Raw genomic sequence first — 16,845 nt, 5'->3', positions numbered from 1 at the left:
CTTTAAGATGCTGATCGGGCACCATTTCATGTCTCGAGTGAAAACTTTTGTTCGGTTTGTTATTAGTCAGCCTCAACAGTGCTGGACTGGCGCTACTATCTTTTTGAAGGCGTTGTCTACTTGCTGTTGTGATCGTCTTCACTGGCTGGTCTCAGCTAGTAGGATGAAAATCTTTGTACAAGTCGTCCCTAGACGGATGTGCAACAATGACGCAACGTCGTTTATTCTTTCTTGAAGGTGTTGTTGTGAAAGAAGTTGACTTAATCATAGGTGTTATCTCGTATCTTGTAATGGTTCAACGATGGCTACCTTTGTTTAATAATCATTCATCAATAAGAATTTGGTTGTGTCATGATGCAGAGGTTTCCTCCTCCTTTTTGGAAAAAAGAACTTGCAAAAAAAGTACATAAACAAATGTTGATAAGATCGCACTCTTTAAAAAAATATGAAGATGCAACAACAAAACGAAGAAGTTGAAAGTGCATTCTTATTAGAAACAGGGGCGCCACAATGCCACATCCATGGGTTAAATCCAAGGTTACTCTCCACGTCCCCACCACCCCGACCAACACGAGCTGATCCAACCAAACTGCGTGTAGCTGGCTCCCTTTTCGTCCACCCCCTCTGTGCTCCTCCAAACCTCCACTTCTATGAACGAGAAAGAGCCGGAGACTGTGTTATGTTGCCGATCATGTCAAGTGCAACGCATGGCTGATCAACAGGCACCTGCAAAGTCGTCGTCGAATCGGCGCCTTAGATGAAAAATAAAACACTAGCAAAATCTCTGTGATGTCTACTATTCTCTTCAAGATAATTTGTAGCAGAAGTGCTGAATCAAAAGAGTTGCTTACAAAGTGCCCTGCTCCTAGGATCCAGTAGAAATGCAGGTTTTTGTAGGATCTAACAAAGCCCTTGGTGGCTCCAGCTGAGCCACAGTAGAGAGGCTGTCTTGGCAGGGCCAAGAAGTTCTTCAGTCCATCCCATCTGAAACAAGCGATCAGTAGGAGGAGTTCAGGGGCATTTTCCTCAATCCCGTCCTAAAAAAAGAGTTCAAAAGTGACGCCAAAAAATGGTTATCTCGTACTTGAGCTTCTCAACCCATGCTTCTGCGCCGACGGCCGAGCAGATCACGTCGAGCTTCAGTCAAAAGAGAAATTTCAGACTTTAGTAACTTGTTGCAAGGATATTTCACTGAATACAATGCTTGGTGGTATATTTTGCGGTGTATTTTCAGCTGCACATGTTGACAATGTACTGTTTTCGCTGGTCAAATCACAAATGTTTATCTACCTAGTTTTCAGCCATCAATCCCGACCTGCATGTTCTATCTAACGTACTGGACACCCCAAGAGGTGAAAAGAAAATTATCTTTCTGGAAAGCAGACAAATGTCCAGGCTTGTCCGTGGCCCCAAGAAGATGGCTAGATCCATGGCCGGGCTAGATGCCAAACAGAGCCTGAAGAAACAGACGAAGCAATGGCAGCTCACTGACGTTAGAGTGTTGAACCGAAGCGGCAAACCACGTGCAGCTGAAGCTTCTCTTCCTGTGCCTTTGCTGGAAGTGAATCTAGAACTATTTCTGTTACTAATTAAGTTACTACTACTAGCTTGGATGTATTATCTACAAAGAATATACTATTTGTAATGAATACTTTATGTGAAATAGAATGATGTTATGATGTACTCCCTCCGTTCCTAAATATTTGTCTTTCTAAAGATTTCAATAAGTGACTACATACGGAGCAAAGTTAGTGAATCTACACTCTAAAATATGTCTATAACTCTATGTACATCCGTATGTGGTAGTCCATTTGAAATCTCTAAAAAGACAAATATTTAGGAACGGAGGGAGTACTACTTTGACAAAGTCAGAATATTTCGTACCTACCACGGGTTAATGTTTCTCAATTTTCAGCACATGCATTGTAAAATGGCATTTGGTCGTGTCAAAATATATAGTGCATAATAGATTTGTCTTAGTAGCGTACTAGAAATTATAATGAGTACTCACCTGCCCATTGTACACGGTGACATTGACACCATACGACAGGAGCTCATCGACCTGCAGGAGATGTGACAAACTAAATTTACAAAAACTGTAATTTCTAAAAAAAAAAGAGCAGAAAATAGTTTTGTCACGCAATATGATGATATCCCAACCGACCTCCTGAACCCTCGGCTTCATGAAATCGTTGATCAGCGCGTAATAGACACTGTAGGATTGCGCCTGCCATCTGCAAATAGTTTTCAAAACAACTAGTGCTGATATATCATGTGTCTTATTTCAGCCGGTAGTTTTTGTTTGTGAAAACCGGAGTCTGTTCAAATGAGGTCCACTTACACCAGGTCTTTGGGGATGATCTTGAGCTTTTGCTTGATGGCTCCATTCATGGCCTCCTGGATGGAGTCCCCTACGGACTTGCTCTCCAGGTACCTGGAGTACTCCGGCGCCGCCGGAGATGAGCTCGCCGCGACGACCGGATCCATCCCGGTGTCCAGCAAGAAGTTATACACATCCTACATTTATGCATGTAAGTATGTTATACAGGGCCGTTAAGCTGTCCATCATAAAAACGGACGAGGGAATCATGCCCAGATAAAATTATGATGAGTCGCTCCATGTTACCACGTGGCCGCTGTTGACGACGATCCAGTTGAGCATTCGGTTGAGTGTGGACTGCGCTTGCTTGAACTGCCCCGCTGCAACCTGCTGCCTCACCACCTGCGCGTCCCTGTTCAACAATGGCGATCCGGGGTATGAGTTGATCAGAAGATTATGTCTAGTCTCTCTGTAGTTCTTGAGACGAGTCATGGCCGCACTTGTTTGCGTGGTCTGCGCCGTTGCGATCCAGCCTCGACACCTGGAACAAGAGCGTCCCATACGAGGACTGCATGCACGTATGCCCATCATCGGTGTCAGAATCTCAATCACCACAGTTCACGCGGTGGAATGGAAGTACCGCGAGGTTTTTATTTAATTACCGCGAAATCCTCCGGCGAGATCCAGCTGTCTCCGAGCGCCACGCCGCCGAGCGTGAGCTTGAGCTCGCCGGCGCGGACGGCCCTGACGACGGAGACGCCGAGCGTTGCGGCGTACTTGCCGCCGTACGACTCGGCGACGATGAACAGCGGGCTGCTCCGCAAGGTCGTAAGCTCCTTGACGAGGGCCTTGAGCAGCGTGGTCATGTCCGCCGCCGCCTGCAGGTCGGTGGTCACCAGCAGGCTGTCGTCCTCCACGTAGCTGTATCCGACCCCCACAGGGTTGTCCTGTCGATCAGTGTCACACGGCAGCAGCTTGATTCAGCCAAAAAAATGTACGGTAGAAGAAACGCAGAACAACACGATGTGTTTGTCTCCCTGACCGACCACGAAGATGAGGTCGGCCTTGTGCAGCCATGTCGAGCTGCGTGGCTTCATGTCGCCGTTGAGCGGCCCGACCTCCAGGAAGTTGCCGACCCCGACGCCCGACGCTCCCTGAGAAAAAGAAGAAGACATTGACGACGACAGCATATGCCGAGGATAACCAAGTTGGAGCGGGTGCAGATTGATGATCGTAGTACCGGGCCACCCTGCAGCCAGAGGACGGTCGGCCATGGCTTGGTGGGCGTGGACACCCTCTGGGCCTGGGGGCTCTTGTAGTACCACCAGAACAGGTGAGCCTCTGCAACGGCCGGCGCATCCAATCCAAGCAGCGTCAGCGAGAGAACGGAGACGAACAAGCTAGAGTTTGTTACAGTGTCGCCGGACTTACTCGGCCGAACCTCCACGTATCCCCACCGCTGCGTGCCGTCGGCGGTTCCAGCGGTGGTGGCCGTGGCGGCACGAAGCAGAGAGAGGAAGAGGACGGAGACGAGGGCGAGAGCACGGGACTCCATTTGCAGAGCAGCTGGCAGACAGGTTAACGGGAGCTCGCCTGGTTCCTCGTTCCTACAGAGTGCACTGAACGGTTTAAATAGGTTTCCATGCCGGCACGGTTTTTTTCACTGCATCAGGCAAGATTGCAATGGTAAACTTCATGGCGGTGGTTAGAGCGATCCAAACTACTACATGGTCTTGCATATAGAAACGGAGCGAGTAGTTGCTCTGCTAAGAGGACAATAAACAGCTTGGCACTTGTGCTTGTCGTATTGTTTGCGGAGGCAGACAAGCACACGATTACAATCTCGAGAAGAAACTGGTACATGTGTATCGCTGGAGAACACGGTACTTATTTAGATTTTATTTGAGCAGCACTCTGCGCCGGCGCGCGCCGGCCCAAATTTGGGCCGGTCTGCCCGCAGCCGGCAGCTGGCCGATATGCTTGCTAACGACCAGGTTGAAGCTCTCGCCGTTGTGTCGCTTGTAGCTTGCTAGGCAACGGTTGTAGCATTGCCCGTGCCGGTTGCAGCTTCCCATTGTGAGGTTGTATCACCGCTCCGTGTCTATCATAGCTCGCTGCCCAGCGGTTGTAGCTTGCCGGCATGATGATTGCAGCTCGCGAGGCCACCGGTCCGTGCTGGTTGCAGCTTGTCGGCATGAGGTTGTAGCACCCGCACCGTCGTTGGTTGTAGCTCTCCGCCCCATGGATGTAGCACCCGCCCATGCCCCTTGTAGCTTGCCGGCGTGAGGTTGTAGCAGCTTCAACGGGGGAGGACGAGGACATGGATGCCCATGGCTTCCCCGGGTTGCATCAGCCCCTGAGTACTCCTCGCATCAGTGGCGTGCGCGTCAGGGGCGGTCGACTGCCAGCCCCGTCTCAACCCGATCTAGAAGAAAAAAGGGGCAGCACATGGGAACAAAGGTGATTTCTCCGACGATATGATTTGGGCGCTCGCTACATGTGCTGTGTGCTGGAGGTAGGAGATGATAAGGGAGGGGTTGAGTGGACAAGCGAAGCGATAAGAGCATCGAGAGTATAAAAAGGGTTGGGGAGCGGTGGTGGGCCAGGGAGGCTGTGGTAGCCACGTCGCCCCCACGGCTACGTCGGCAATCGTCCCGGCTGCTTTGCATGCCGCCCCCGCCTCCCTCGCCGACGCCGGATTCAATGCCCGTTGCCGTTGGGACCCTCCCTCCGCTCGAGCTCGATCAGGATCGGGCGGATCCGGGTCTTGTCTCGCCGCCGCCTCTGCCGGCCACGGCTGGCCTCTGCCTCGATGCCGTTGTGCGCCCCTCGCAGCCGCCGCTGGCTGCATCATGGGCCACTCTCGCCGCTGACGACGGCGGCAGCGACGATGACAACGAGCTCACGCCAATGACGCCATCGACTGCTAGAAGCGTGGTGAGCTATCTGGCTGCTGCTGCTCCTGAGGCGGCTTCGGAGCAGGGATGGGAGAAGGTGGGGGCCGGCGTCATCCGTGTCAGGAGTTGGCCCCCACGCCGCCGCACAGGATGAAGACTGCCAGCTCCCTCGCCTTCAAGCGGAGAGCCTACGACCTCTATTACCGTTGCTTGGCGCCAGAGTATTTCGTCGATGTTTGTCGCGGTCCTGTCAGATGCCTAGCATGTGGCCTCCCGGGCCATCATGAGCGTGGTTGTCCCTCACGCCAGCCATTGGGGGAAGGTCCTCACCTCTGTCCCAGCTCGCCTTCTGCTTCCCCGAGTTGTCTAAGGGACCTGCCGGACTGCCGAGCTCCTCGCCACTACAGTCGTTCGACTCCTGGATCTCCGCATCCGCAATGACGTTCTTGGGTCTCGGTTGTTGCCCCTAAGGCTGCATCGGTTCCTAGCAAGTGTGCTGCTACTGATTTGAGATTGCTCTAGCTTCTCCTCCCTTCTTAGATGGAAGTGTTGCGCTCTGAGATGCAGGCCCTGACCGTGTCTCGTTTGGAGGAGGTGGTCCAGCCCTTTCACGACATGATGGCTGCTTTGCAGGTGTGAACGACTCTGCTTGGGGATTCTTGGAGTGGATGAAGGTTGTTGCTGGCCGGCTGGGCCACTTGTCAGAGCTCCCTCTTGCGTCGGCTCCTATGGTTGTGCCTGCTGTTGGCTTCATGGATGAGGCGGATGTGGAGCTCTTTGGTAGCTTCTCGCCACGTCTTGGGTCCAGTTCGACGCCACCTGTGATGCCAGACTTCCAGGTTGAGGCCTCCACCGAGGTTGTGTCTCCAGTGCTAAAGATCATGCATGAGCTGCAAGTGTTGTGTGGGGAACCTATTTTGCCTCAGTCGATAGAGCAGCTAAAGGTGGGCTCTCTACAGGCTTCGGAGGTGGCCCTGGTGCCATTACCACCCCTCGTGGAACCTTGTCGGGCGTCAGCTAGCCTTCCTCTCGGCATCTTGGAGCACGGAGTTTTAGATGATGTTGTTCCTACAGGTGATGTGGCTTTTGTGTATAAAGTGTTGAGAGTTGTGCCCGGGATCTCCTCGCCAAAGAGATTTGTGATTTCCTAGTAGCTGCTGACCCTGTATCCGGGAAGACGATTGGTTGTCTCCTGAAGGAGAAGGCCATCAGGGATAAGAAGAGAGGTGATTCTAGATCGCGACCTAGCATCTTGAAGGAGAAATTAGACAAATGCAGAAGCAAGAAGAGTGACGCTATAAGAAAGGTGTCCGCAGTTGCTCGATGATGATGATGGTTATTTTGTGGGGCAATTCTGTGAGGTTGCGTCTCATATGCCGGCAGTTGGTAGGGTTAGCATGTTGGGGGTGTTTTCATGTTTGCTCTTGTGGTTTTGTGGCCTCATCATTTGGGAGTAGTCTGCTTGCATCATGGGGTTGTGGCTTGGTTGTCTTCCGTCGTCAAGTTGTAATGGTTTTCGCCCAGTTTTCCGCAATTAACTGGGCAACTCTCTTCCTCTTAATTAATGAATGAGGAAAAACTTTTGCCTTCGTTTCGAAAAAACATTGTTACATGTTTATTTATTACATATTAAAGTGTGCAAAGTTTTGTGAAAGTTTTTGTTTTGTGAGAGAAAGACCCACCCCCAAGTCGCTCCCAGGGCGACTTTGGTGGCGAAACCCTAGCCTCCACCCAAGCTCCCATCCTTCCCCTCCCTCCCCTCGCCGTCACTGAAGGATGCTAGCGGGCGAACACTGGTACAACGAGGTGCTATACAAACGGTTTTTAACCCCTTTCCGCCACGGCTTTCTGAACCGTCGCCAAGTGAGTGACTGCGATAGGGGGTCCTTCCCACACGACCCAAAAACCGTCGGGGATAGGCCCTCCTGGTACACGCGCTCGGCAAAATGAGGTCGTGTGCGATGGGCGAGCGATCAAATACGGTAATACATACAGTTGTGCTAAAAAATAAAATTATACAGGCCAAATTGTTTCCGGTCGTAAGTACATCCCACACAGTCAATCCTTGCTAAACATTTCCGTTCGTATGTACATTCCACGCAGTCAATCCAAGGAATACATTTCTGTTACTATGTACATCCCACACAGTTAATCTAAGAAGTACGTTTTCGTTCGTATATATGATACGTCTCCAACGTATCTATAATTTATGAAGTATTCATGCCATTATATTATCATTCTTGGATGTTTTACAATCATTTTATAGCAACTTTATATCATTTTTTGGGACTAACCTTTTGACCCAGTGCCTAGTGCCAGTAGTTGTTTTTTTGCTTGTTTTTTACATCACAGGAAACCAATATCAAACGGAGTCCAAACACCGCGAAACTCCTTGGAGAATTTTTATGGACCAGAAAATCCAGGATGGGCCAGAGCAGCACCTGAGGGGTGCACCAAGGGGGCACAACCCACCAGGGCGCGCCTGGGCCCCCAGGCGCGCCCAGGTGGGTTGTGCCCACCTCGGTGGCCTCCCGCACTCCTTCTTCGCCCTATAAAATCCCAAATATTCCAAAACCCTTCGGGGTAGCCCTAGATCAGAAGTTCCGCCGCCGCAAGCCTCTGTAGCCACCAAAAACCAATCGGTACCACGTTCTAGCACCCTGCCGGAGGGGGGAATCATCTCCGGTGGCCATCTTCATCATCCTGACGGCCACCACGATGAGGAGGGAGTAGTCCACCTTCGGGGTTGAGGGTTTGTACCAGTAGCTATGTGTTTAATCTCTCTCTCTCCCACGATCTTGAGATGTCACGTTGATGTATCATGGGCTTTGTTAACATAGATGGATCATATGATGTTTCTCCCCTCTCTACACTTGTTTCGGTGAATTGAGTCTTTACCCTCTAAAGTTTTTTCTTGTCGGATTGAATGTTCAGATCTGAGAACACATGATATATGTATTGCATATGAATACCCGTGGTGACAATGGGGTATTATTTTGATTCACTTGATATATGTTATGGCACTCAACTTGCGGATTCCCGCGGTGATATTGGGCTAATCTATGCATAGGGGGTTGATGCATGTTTTTATTATCTTTTCTCCGATAGAAACTTTAGGGTCCCCTTGTAGTTCTTTGTGTGGATTGAGTATTATAAATCTGAAATTGTTTGATACATATCGTATAATTAACTCATGGGTACTCGCGGTGACATTAGGGTATCTAGGTGACATTAGAGTTGGTTGATATGCATCACATGGTGTTATTTTAGTACGAACTCTTGATTAGATCGATCGAAAAGAATAGCTTGCTGTTATTTTAGTATGAACTCTAGGATAGATTGATCGGAAAGAATAGCTTTGAGGTGGTTTTGTACCCTACAAACAATTTCTATCTTCTGTTCTCTGCTAATAGGAACTCGGGAGTGATTCTTTATTGCACTTTGAGGGATAATCATATGATTCAACTATGTTAGCATTGTTGGAAGATTCCACAAGCAAAAGTACGGACCCTAGGCCTCATTTTACATCATTGCAATACCGTTTGTGCTCCATTTTACCATTTACTACCTTGCTGTTTTTTATTGTTCGCACTACAAAAACTCATATCTACTATCCATACTACACTTCTATCACCATCTCTTTGCCGAACTAGTGCACCTATACAATTTGCTATTCTGTTGGGTGTGTTGGGGACACAAGAGATTTCTTGTATTTAATTGCAGGGTTGCTTGAGAGGGACTATCTTCATCCTACGCCTCCCACGGATTGATAAACCTTAGGTCATCCACTTGAGGGAAAATTACTATTGTCCTACAAAAATCCGCGCTTGGAGGCCCAACACATGGCTACAACAATAAAGTTGCATAGTAGACACCAATATACATCCCACACAGTCACTCCAAGGAAAACATTTCCATTCGCAAGTACATCACACACAATTTTTCCTATTAAATCGTTTCTGATAGCGTTGCCATTGCACACGATATTAAAAAAAGGGATAATTAGATTTATGCCCCTAGTTGTGTCCCACTCGTCTGTTTTACCCCTAAATCCCAAAAGTCACCGGTTCTGCCCAAGTCACTTTGCTCCTCTTATGATTTTGCCATTTGACTGTTTGACTGTCAGTTTGAAAACTTCATAACTAATTCATACTAAATCAGAGAAATGCAAATAAGATACCAAAATGTTTAGAAAAACATCACCTATATGTCAGTGTCATTTGCATTCATGAAAAAAGTGTTGGAAAGTGCACATCCGAATTTTAGCTCTTTTGATACCACCATGAATAGTAAACTAAAAAAATCAAAAAAAATCAAAAAAAATTCAAAAAAAAAATATGGTGGCAAAGAACGACAACTGTTCTAAGTGCTTGCCAAGTTTCATTAGGGAACGACATTCGTGGAAGTCGTGGCAAAAAAATAATCTATTTTGGAGTGCTGATTGGTTTTTTTGCCGTGGCACCCACGAATGTTATTCCCTGATGAAACTTGGCAGGCACTTAAAACATTTGTCATTCTTTTCCACCAATTTTTTTTGAATTTTTTTTGAACTTTTTTAGATTTTACTATTTATGGTGGTAGCATAAGAGCTAAAACTCGGATGTGCACTTTCCAACACTTTTTTCATGAATGCAAATGACACTGACATATAGGTGATGTTTTTTTGAACATTTTGGTATCTTATTTGCATTTTTTTGATTTAGTATGAATTAGTTATGAAGTTTTCAAACTGACGGTCAAACGGTCAAAGGGCAAAAGCATAAGAGGAGCAAAGTGACTTGGACAGAACCGGTGACTTTTGGGAATTAGGGGTAAAACAAACGAGTGGGACACAATTAGGGGCATAAATCTAATTATCCCTTAAAAAAATTATCGTTTGCGTTATTGAATGCATCACACACAGTGCGTAGAAGAAACTGTGTGGCAAAGGCTCACACTTTTTATGTGGTAAACGTTTGCAGAAGGTGGCCTAACGCAAACAATTTTCAAGAGGATGTCGTGTGTGATTGTTCATTGATCCAACACGATTTATTCTTGAAACTGTGTGCGTTGCCTGAGGTCATTGCCCACTATGTTTTCTCAATAACTGTTTGCAATAGAAAAACCCAATTAGCAGGCTAATTGCCCTATTATTAATAATCCATTTATTAATCTAATTGACATTTCATATTAAGCACACAATATATTTCATTTCCATATTAAGGAAGCAGGATTTCATAACTGACATACATCAGAGTACAATATCATATAGCTTCAGCAATCAGCTACCCCATTATACAACTGCAATAGTACCAAGTTTCACATGCAACATCTATAACCTTCTGAAATTAGCATCATAGACGGTACATAGACAGATGAATCTCATGTGGAAAACTGCTGAACTGGAAGGCGAATATTGAGCCTTCATTGATGTTGAAGGTCTTTGCAACTTTAGGCCAGTGCATATGGATGATTGATCGTCCATCCTTCGTCCTCTTCAGGAACAGTTCAATATTGAACCGTGGGTGTTGTTTGAAAACCTTCTGAAAGATAGTGGATGTCATCTAGAGGGGGGGTGAATAGGCGCTATTAAAATAATTATGGTTTAGGCTTGAACAAATGCGGAATGAACCTAACGGTTAATTTGTCAAGCACAAGACCTACAACAACTAGGCTCACCTATGTGCACCAACAACTTATGCTAAGCAAGATAAACTACTAAGTGATGCAAGATATATGACAAGAAACAATATGGCTATCACAAATTAAAGTGCATAAGTAAAGGGCTCGGGTAAGAGAAAACCGAGGCACGCGGAGACGATGATGTATCCCAAAGTTCACACCCTTGTTGATGATAATCTCCATTTGGAGCAGTGTGGAGGCACAATGATCCCCAAGAAGCCGCTAGGGCCACTGTAATCTCCTCACGCCGTCGCACAATGCAAGATGCCGTGATTCCACTAAGGGACCCTTGAGGACGGTCATCGAACCCGTACAAATGGTAACCCTTAGGGGCGGTCACCGAACCCGTACACTTTGGCAACCCTTGGGGGCGGTCACCGGTACCCGTCAAATTGCTCGGGGCTGTTGGGGAACATAGCAGAAATTCAAAATTTTCCTACGTGTCACCAAGATCTATCTATGGAGAAACCAGCAACGAGGGGAAGGAGAGTGCATCTACATACCCTTGTAGATCGCTAAGCAGAAGCATTCAAGAGAACGGGGTTGAAGGAGTCGTACTCGTCGTGATCCAAATCACCAGAGATCCTAGTGCCGAACGGACGGCACCTCCGCGCTCAACACACGTACAGCCCGGTGACGTCTCCCACGCCTTGATCCAGCAAGGAGAGAGGGAGAGGTTGAGGAAGACTCCATCCCGCAGCAGCACAATGGTGTGGTGGTGATGGAGGAGCGTGGTAGTCCAGCAGGGCTTCGCCAAGCACCGCGAGATATGAGGAGAAAGAGAGGTAGGGCTGCGCCAACAGGAGAAGGAAACTCATGTCTTGGGCTGCTCCAATGCCTCCACTATATATAGGGGGAGAGGGGGCTGCGCCCCCACCTAGGTTTCCACCCCTAGGGGGCGGCGGCCAGCCCTAGATGGGACTTGGAGGGGGCGGCCAAGAGGGGAGAGAGGGGGCGCGCCCTAGGGTGGGCCTATAGGCCCATCTGCGCCTAGGGTTTCCCCTCTCCCCTCCTAGCTGCGCCTTGGGCAAGGGTGGGAGGCGCACCAGCCCACTCTGGGGCTGGTCCCTTTCCACTCTAGGCCCATGCAAGCCTCCGGGGCCGGTGGCCCCACTTGGTGGACCCCCGGGACCCTCCCGGTGGTCCCGGTACGTTACCGATAAAACCCGAAACTTTTCCGGTGACCAAAACAGGACTTCCCATATATAAATCTTTACCTCCGGACCATTCCGGAACTCCTCGTGACGTCCGGGATCTCATCCGGGACTCCGAACAACATTCGGTAACCACATACAAACTTCCTTTATAACCCTAGCGTCATCGAACCTTAAGTGTGTAGACCCTACGGGTTCGGGAATCATGCAGACATGACCGAGACGTTCTCCGGTCAATAACCAACAGCGGGATCTGGATACCCATGTTGGCTCCCACATGTTCCACGATGATCTCATCGGATGAACCACGATGTCAAGGACTCAATCGATCCCGTATACAATTCCCTTTGTCTAACGGTATTGTACTTGCCCGAGATTCGATCGTCGGTATGCCGATACCTAGTTCAATCTCGTTACCGGCAAGTCTCTTTACTCGTTCCGTAACACATCATCCCGTGATCAACCCCTTGGTCACATTGTGCACATTATGATGATGTCCTACCGAGTGGGCCCAGAGATACCTCTCCGTTTACACGGAGTGACAAATCCCAGTCTCGATTCGTGCCAACCCAACAGACACTTTCGGAGATACCTGTAGTGCACCTTTATAGTCACCCAGTTACGTTGTGACGTTTGGTACACCCAAAGCATTCCTACGGTATCCGGGAGTTGCACAATCTCATGGTCTAAGGAAAAGATACTTGACATTAGAAAAGCTTTAGCATACGAACTACGATCTTTGTGCTAGGCTTAGGATTAGGTCTTGTCCATCACATCATTCTTCTAATGATGTGATCCCGTTATCAACGACATCCAATGTCCATGGTTAGGAAACCGTAACCATCTATTGATCAACGAGCTAGTCAATAGAGGCTTGCTAGGGACGTGATGTTGTCTATGTATCCACACATGTATCTGAGTTTCCTATCAATACAATTATAGCATGGATAATAAACGATTATCATGAACAAGGAAATATAATAATAACTAATTTATTATTGCCTCTAGGGCATATTTCCAACAGTCTCCCACTTGCACTAGAGTCAATAATCTAGTTCACATCGCCATGTGATTAACACTCACAGGTCACATCGCCATGTGACCAACATCCAAAGAGTTTACTAGTGTCATTAAACTAGTTCACATCATCATGTGATTAAGACTCAATGAGTTCTGGGGTTTGATCTTGTTTTGCTTGTGAGAGAGGTTTTAGTCAACGGGTCTGTAACATTCAGATCCTGTATGTACTTCGCAATTCTCTATGTCATATTGTAAATGTTGCTTCCACGCTCCACTTGTAGCTATTCCAAATGGTTGCTCCACTATACGTATCCGGTTTGCTACTCAGAGTCACTCGGATAGGTGTTAAAGCTTGCATCGACGTAACCCTTTACGCCGAACTCTTTATCACCTCCATAATCGAGAAACATGTCCTTATTTACTCCAAGGACAATTTTGACCGCTGTCCAATGATCCATTCCTGGATCATTCTTGTACCCCTTGACTGACTCATGGCAAGGCACACTTCCGGTGCGGTACACAGCATAGCATACTATAGAGCCTATGTCTGAAGCATAGGGGACGACCTTCGTCCTTTCTCTCTTTTCTGCCGTGGTCGAGCTTTAAGTCTTAACTTCATACCTTACATCTCAGGCAAGAACTCCTTCTTTGACTGATCCATCTTGAACACCTTCAAGATCATGTCAAGGTATATGCTCATTTGAAAGTATTATTAAGCATTTTGATCCATCCTCATAGATTTTGATGCTCAATGTTCAAGTAGCTTGATCTAGGTTTCTTATTGAAAAGCACTTTTCAAATAACCCTATATGCTTTCTAGAAATTCTACATCATTTCTGATCAACAATATGTTTACAACATATACTTATCAGAAATTCTATAGTGCTCCCACTCACTTCTTTGGAAATACAAGTTTCTCATAAACTTTGTATAAATCCAAAATCTTTGATCATCTCATCAAAGCGTACATTCCAACTCCGAGATGCTTACTCCAGTCCTTAGAAGGATCGCTGGAGCTAGCATAGCTTTAGCATCCTTAGGATTGACAAAACCTTTCTGATTGTATCACATACAACCTTTCCTTACGAAAACTGGTAAGGAAACTCGTTTTGACATCCATCTGCCAGATTTCATAAATGCAGCTAATGCTAACATGATTCCGACGGACTTAAGCATCGCTACGGATGAGAAAATCTCATCGTAGTCAGCTCCTTGAACTTGTGAAAAACTCTTCGCCACAAGTCGAGCTTCATAGACGGTGACATTACCGTCCACGTCCGTCTTCTTCTTAAAGATCCATTTATCTCAATGGCTTGCCGATCATTGGGCAAGTCCACCAAAGTCCATGCTTTGTTCTGATACATGGATCCTATCTCGGATTTCATGGCTTCTAACCATTTGTCGGAATTTGGGCCCACCATCGCTTCTCCATAGCTCGTAGGTTCATTGTTGTCTAGCAACATGACCTTCAAGACAGGATTACTGTACCACTCTGAAGCAGTACACATCCTTGTCACCCTACGAGGTACGGTAGTGACTTGATCCGAAGTTTCATGATCACTATCATAAGCTTCTACTTCAATTGGTGTAGGTGCCATAGGAACAACTTCCTGTGCCCTGCTACACACTAGTTGTAGTAATGGTTCAATAACCATATCAAGTCTCCACCATCCTCCCACTCAACTTTTCGAGACAAACTTTTCCTCGAGAAAGGACCCGGTTTAAGAAACAATCCCTATTGCTTTCGGATCTGAATTAGGAGGTATACCCAACTGTTTTGGGTGTCCTATGAAGATGCATTTTATCCGCTTTGGGTTCGAGCTTATCAACCTGAAACTTTTTCACATAAGCGTCGCAGCCCCAAACTTTTAAGAAACGACAACTTAGGTTTCTCCAAACGGTGTCGTCTCAACGGAATTACGTGGTACCCTATTAAAGTGAGTGCGGTTGTCTCTAATGCCTAACCCATGAACGATAGTGATAATTCGATAAGAGACATCAAGGTACGCACCATATCCAATAGGGTGCTACTATGATGTTCGGACACACCATCACACTATGGTGTTCCAGGCGGTATTAATTGTGAAACAATTTCCACAATGTCTTAATTGTGTGCCAAAACTCGTAGCTCAGATATTCATCTCTATGATCATATCATAGACATTCTATCCTCTTGTCACGAAGATCTTAAACTTCACTCTGAAATTACTTGAACCATTCAATAATTCAGACTTGTGTTTCATCAAGTAAATATACTCAACATCTACTCGAATCATCTGTGAAGTAAGAACATAACGATATTCACTGCATGCCTCAGCACTCATTGGACTGCACACATCAAAATGTGTTACTTCCAACAAGTTGCTATCTAGTTCCATCTTACTGAAACCGAGGCTTTTCAGTCATCTTGTCCATGTGGTATGATTTGCATATCTCAAGTGATTCAAAATCAAGTGAGTCTAAACGATCCATCTGCATGGAGTTTCTTCATGCGTATGCACCAATAGACATGGTTCGCATGTCTCAAACTTTTCAAAAATGAGTGAGTCCAAAGATCCATCAACATGGAGCTTCTTCATGCGTTTTATACCAATATGACTTACATGGCAGTGCCACAAGTAAGTGGTACTATCATTACTATCTTATAATTTTGGCATGAAAATGTGTATCACTACGATCGAGATTCAATAAACCATTCCTTTAGGTGCAAGACCATTGAAGGTATTATTCAAATAAATAGAGTAACCATTATTCTCCTTAAATGAATAACCGTATTGCGATAGACATAATCCAATCATGTCTATGCTCAACGCAAACACCAAATGACAATTATTCAGGTTTAATACTAATCTTGATGGTAGAGGGAGCGTGCGATGTTTGATCACATCAAACTTGGAAACACTTCCAACACATATCGTCAGCTCACCTTTAGCTAGTCTCCGTTTATTCCGTAGCTCTTTTATTTCGAGTTACTAACACTTAGCAACCGAACCGGTATCTAATACCCTGGTGCTACTAGGAGTACTAGTAAAGTACACATTAACATAATGTATATCCAATATACTTCTATCGACCTTGCCAGCCTTCTCATCTACCAAGTATCTAGGGTAATTCCGCTCTAGTGACTATTCCCCTTATCACAGAAGCACTTAGTCTCGGGTTTGGGTTCAACCTTGGGTTTCTTCACTGGAGCAGCAGCTGATTTGCCGTTTCATGAAGTATCCCTTCTTGCCCTTGCCCTTCTTGAAACTAGTGGTTTCACCAACCATCAACAATTGATGCTCCTTCTTGATTTCTACTTTCGCGGTGTCAAACATCGTGAATACCTCAAGGATCATCATATCTATCCCTGATATGTTATAGTTCATCACGAAGCTCTAGCAGCTTGGTGGCAATGACTTTGGAGAAACATCACTATCTCATCTGGAAGATCAACTCCCACTCGATTCAAGTGATTGTTGCACTCAGACAATCTGATCACAAGCTCAACGATTGAGCTTTTCTCCCTTAGTTTGCAGGCTAAGAAAATCGTCGGAGGTCTCATACCTCTTGACGTGGGCACGAGCCTGAAATCCCAATTTCAGCCCTCGAAACATCTCATATGTTCCGCGACGTTTCGAAAACGTCTTTGGTGCCTCTACTCTAAACCATTTAACTGAACTATCACGTAGTTATCAAAACGTGTATGTCCGATGTTCGCAACATCCACAAACAACGTTTGGGGTTCAGCCCACTGAGCGGTGCATTAAGGACATAAGCTTTCTACTGTCCGCATAATCGCTACTGTCAACTT

The 16,845-nt window shown here is 46.5% G+C and overlaps 1 protein-coding gene across 1 annotated transcript; it reads right to left on the bottom strand.

Moving 5' to 3' along the window:
- Positions 1-351: 351 nt before the first annotated feature.
- Positions 352-3,909, bottom strand: LOC123096019 (serine carboxypeptidase-like 51). The gene is made up of 12 exons (XM_044517602.1): positions 3,752-3,909; positions 3,561-3,661; positions 3,367-3,474; positions 2,983-3,267; positions 2,821-2,888; positions 2,627-2,732; positions 2,342-2,517; positions 2,165-2,234; positions 2,012-2,062; positions 1,085-1,137; positions 852-984; positions 352-726 (listed from the first exon to the last, which is right to left on the bottom strand). Exons 1-12 carry the CDS (start codon positions 3,873-3,875, stop codon positions 649-651), a joined length of 1,353 nt encoding a protein of 450 aa, XP_044373537.1. The 5' UTR covers positions 3,876-3,909; the 3' UTR covers positions 352-648.
- Positions 3,910-16,845: the final 12,936 nt, after the last annotated feature.

This window comes from Triticum aestivum, chromosome 1B (genome assembly GCF_018294505.1).
Source record: "Triticum aestivum cultivar Chinese Spring chromosome 1B, IWGSC CS RefSeq v2.1, whole genome shotgun sequence".
Taxonomy (NCBI): domain Eukaryota; kingdom Viridiplantae; phylum Streptophyta; class Magnoliopsida; order Poales; family Poaceae; genus Triticum; species Triticum aestivum.
This window is presented reverse-complemented; position numbering and strand designations above follow the sequence as displayed.

Coding starts and splice junctions, on each gene's coding strand:
- LOC123096019 (XM_044517602.1), bottom strand. CDS start 3,875: ATGGAGTCCCGTGCTCTCGCCCTCGTCTCCGTCCTCTTCCTCTCTCTG. Junction 2,235..2,341: donor ATCATCCCCAAAGACCTGGT/GTAAGTGGACCT, acceptor AACTATTTGCAG/ATGGCAGGCGCAATCCTACA. Junction 1,138..2,011: donor TCACCGTGTACAATGGGCAG/GTGAGTACTCAT, acceptor TTTTGACTGAAG/CTCGACGTGATCTGCTCGGC.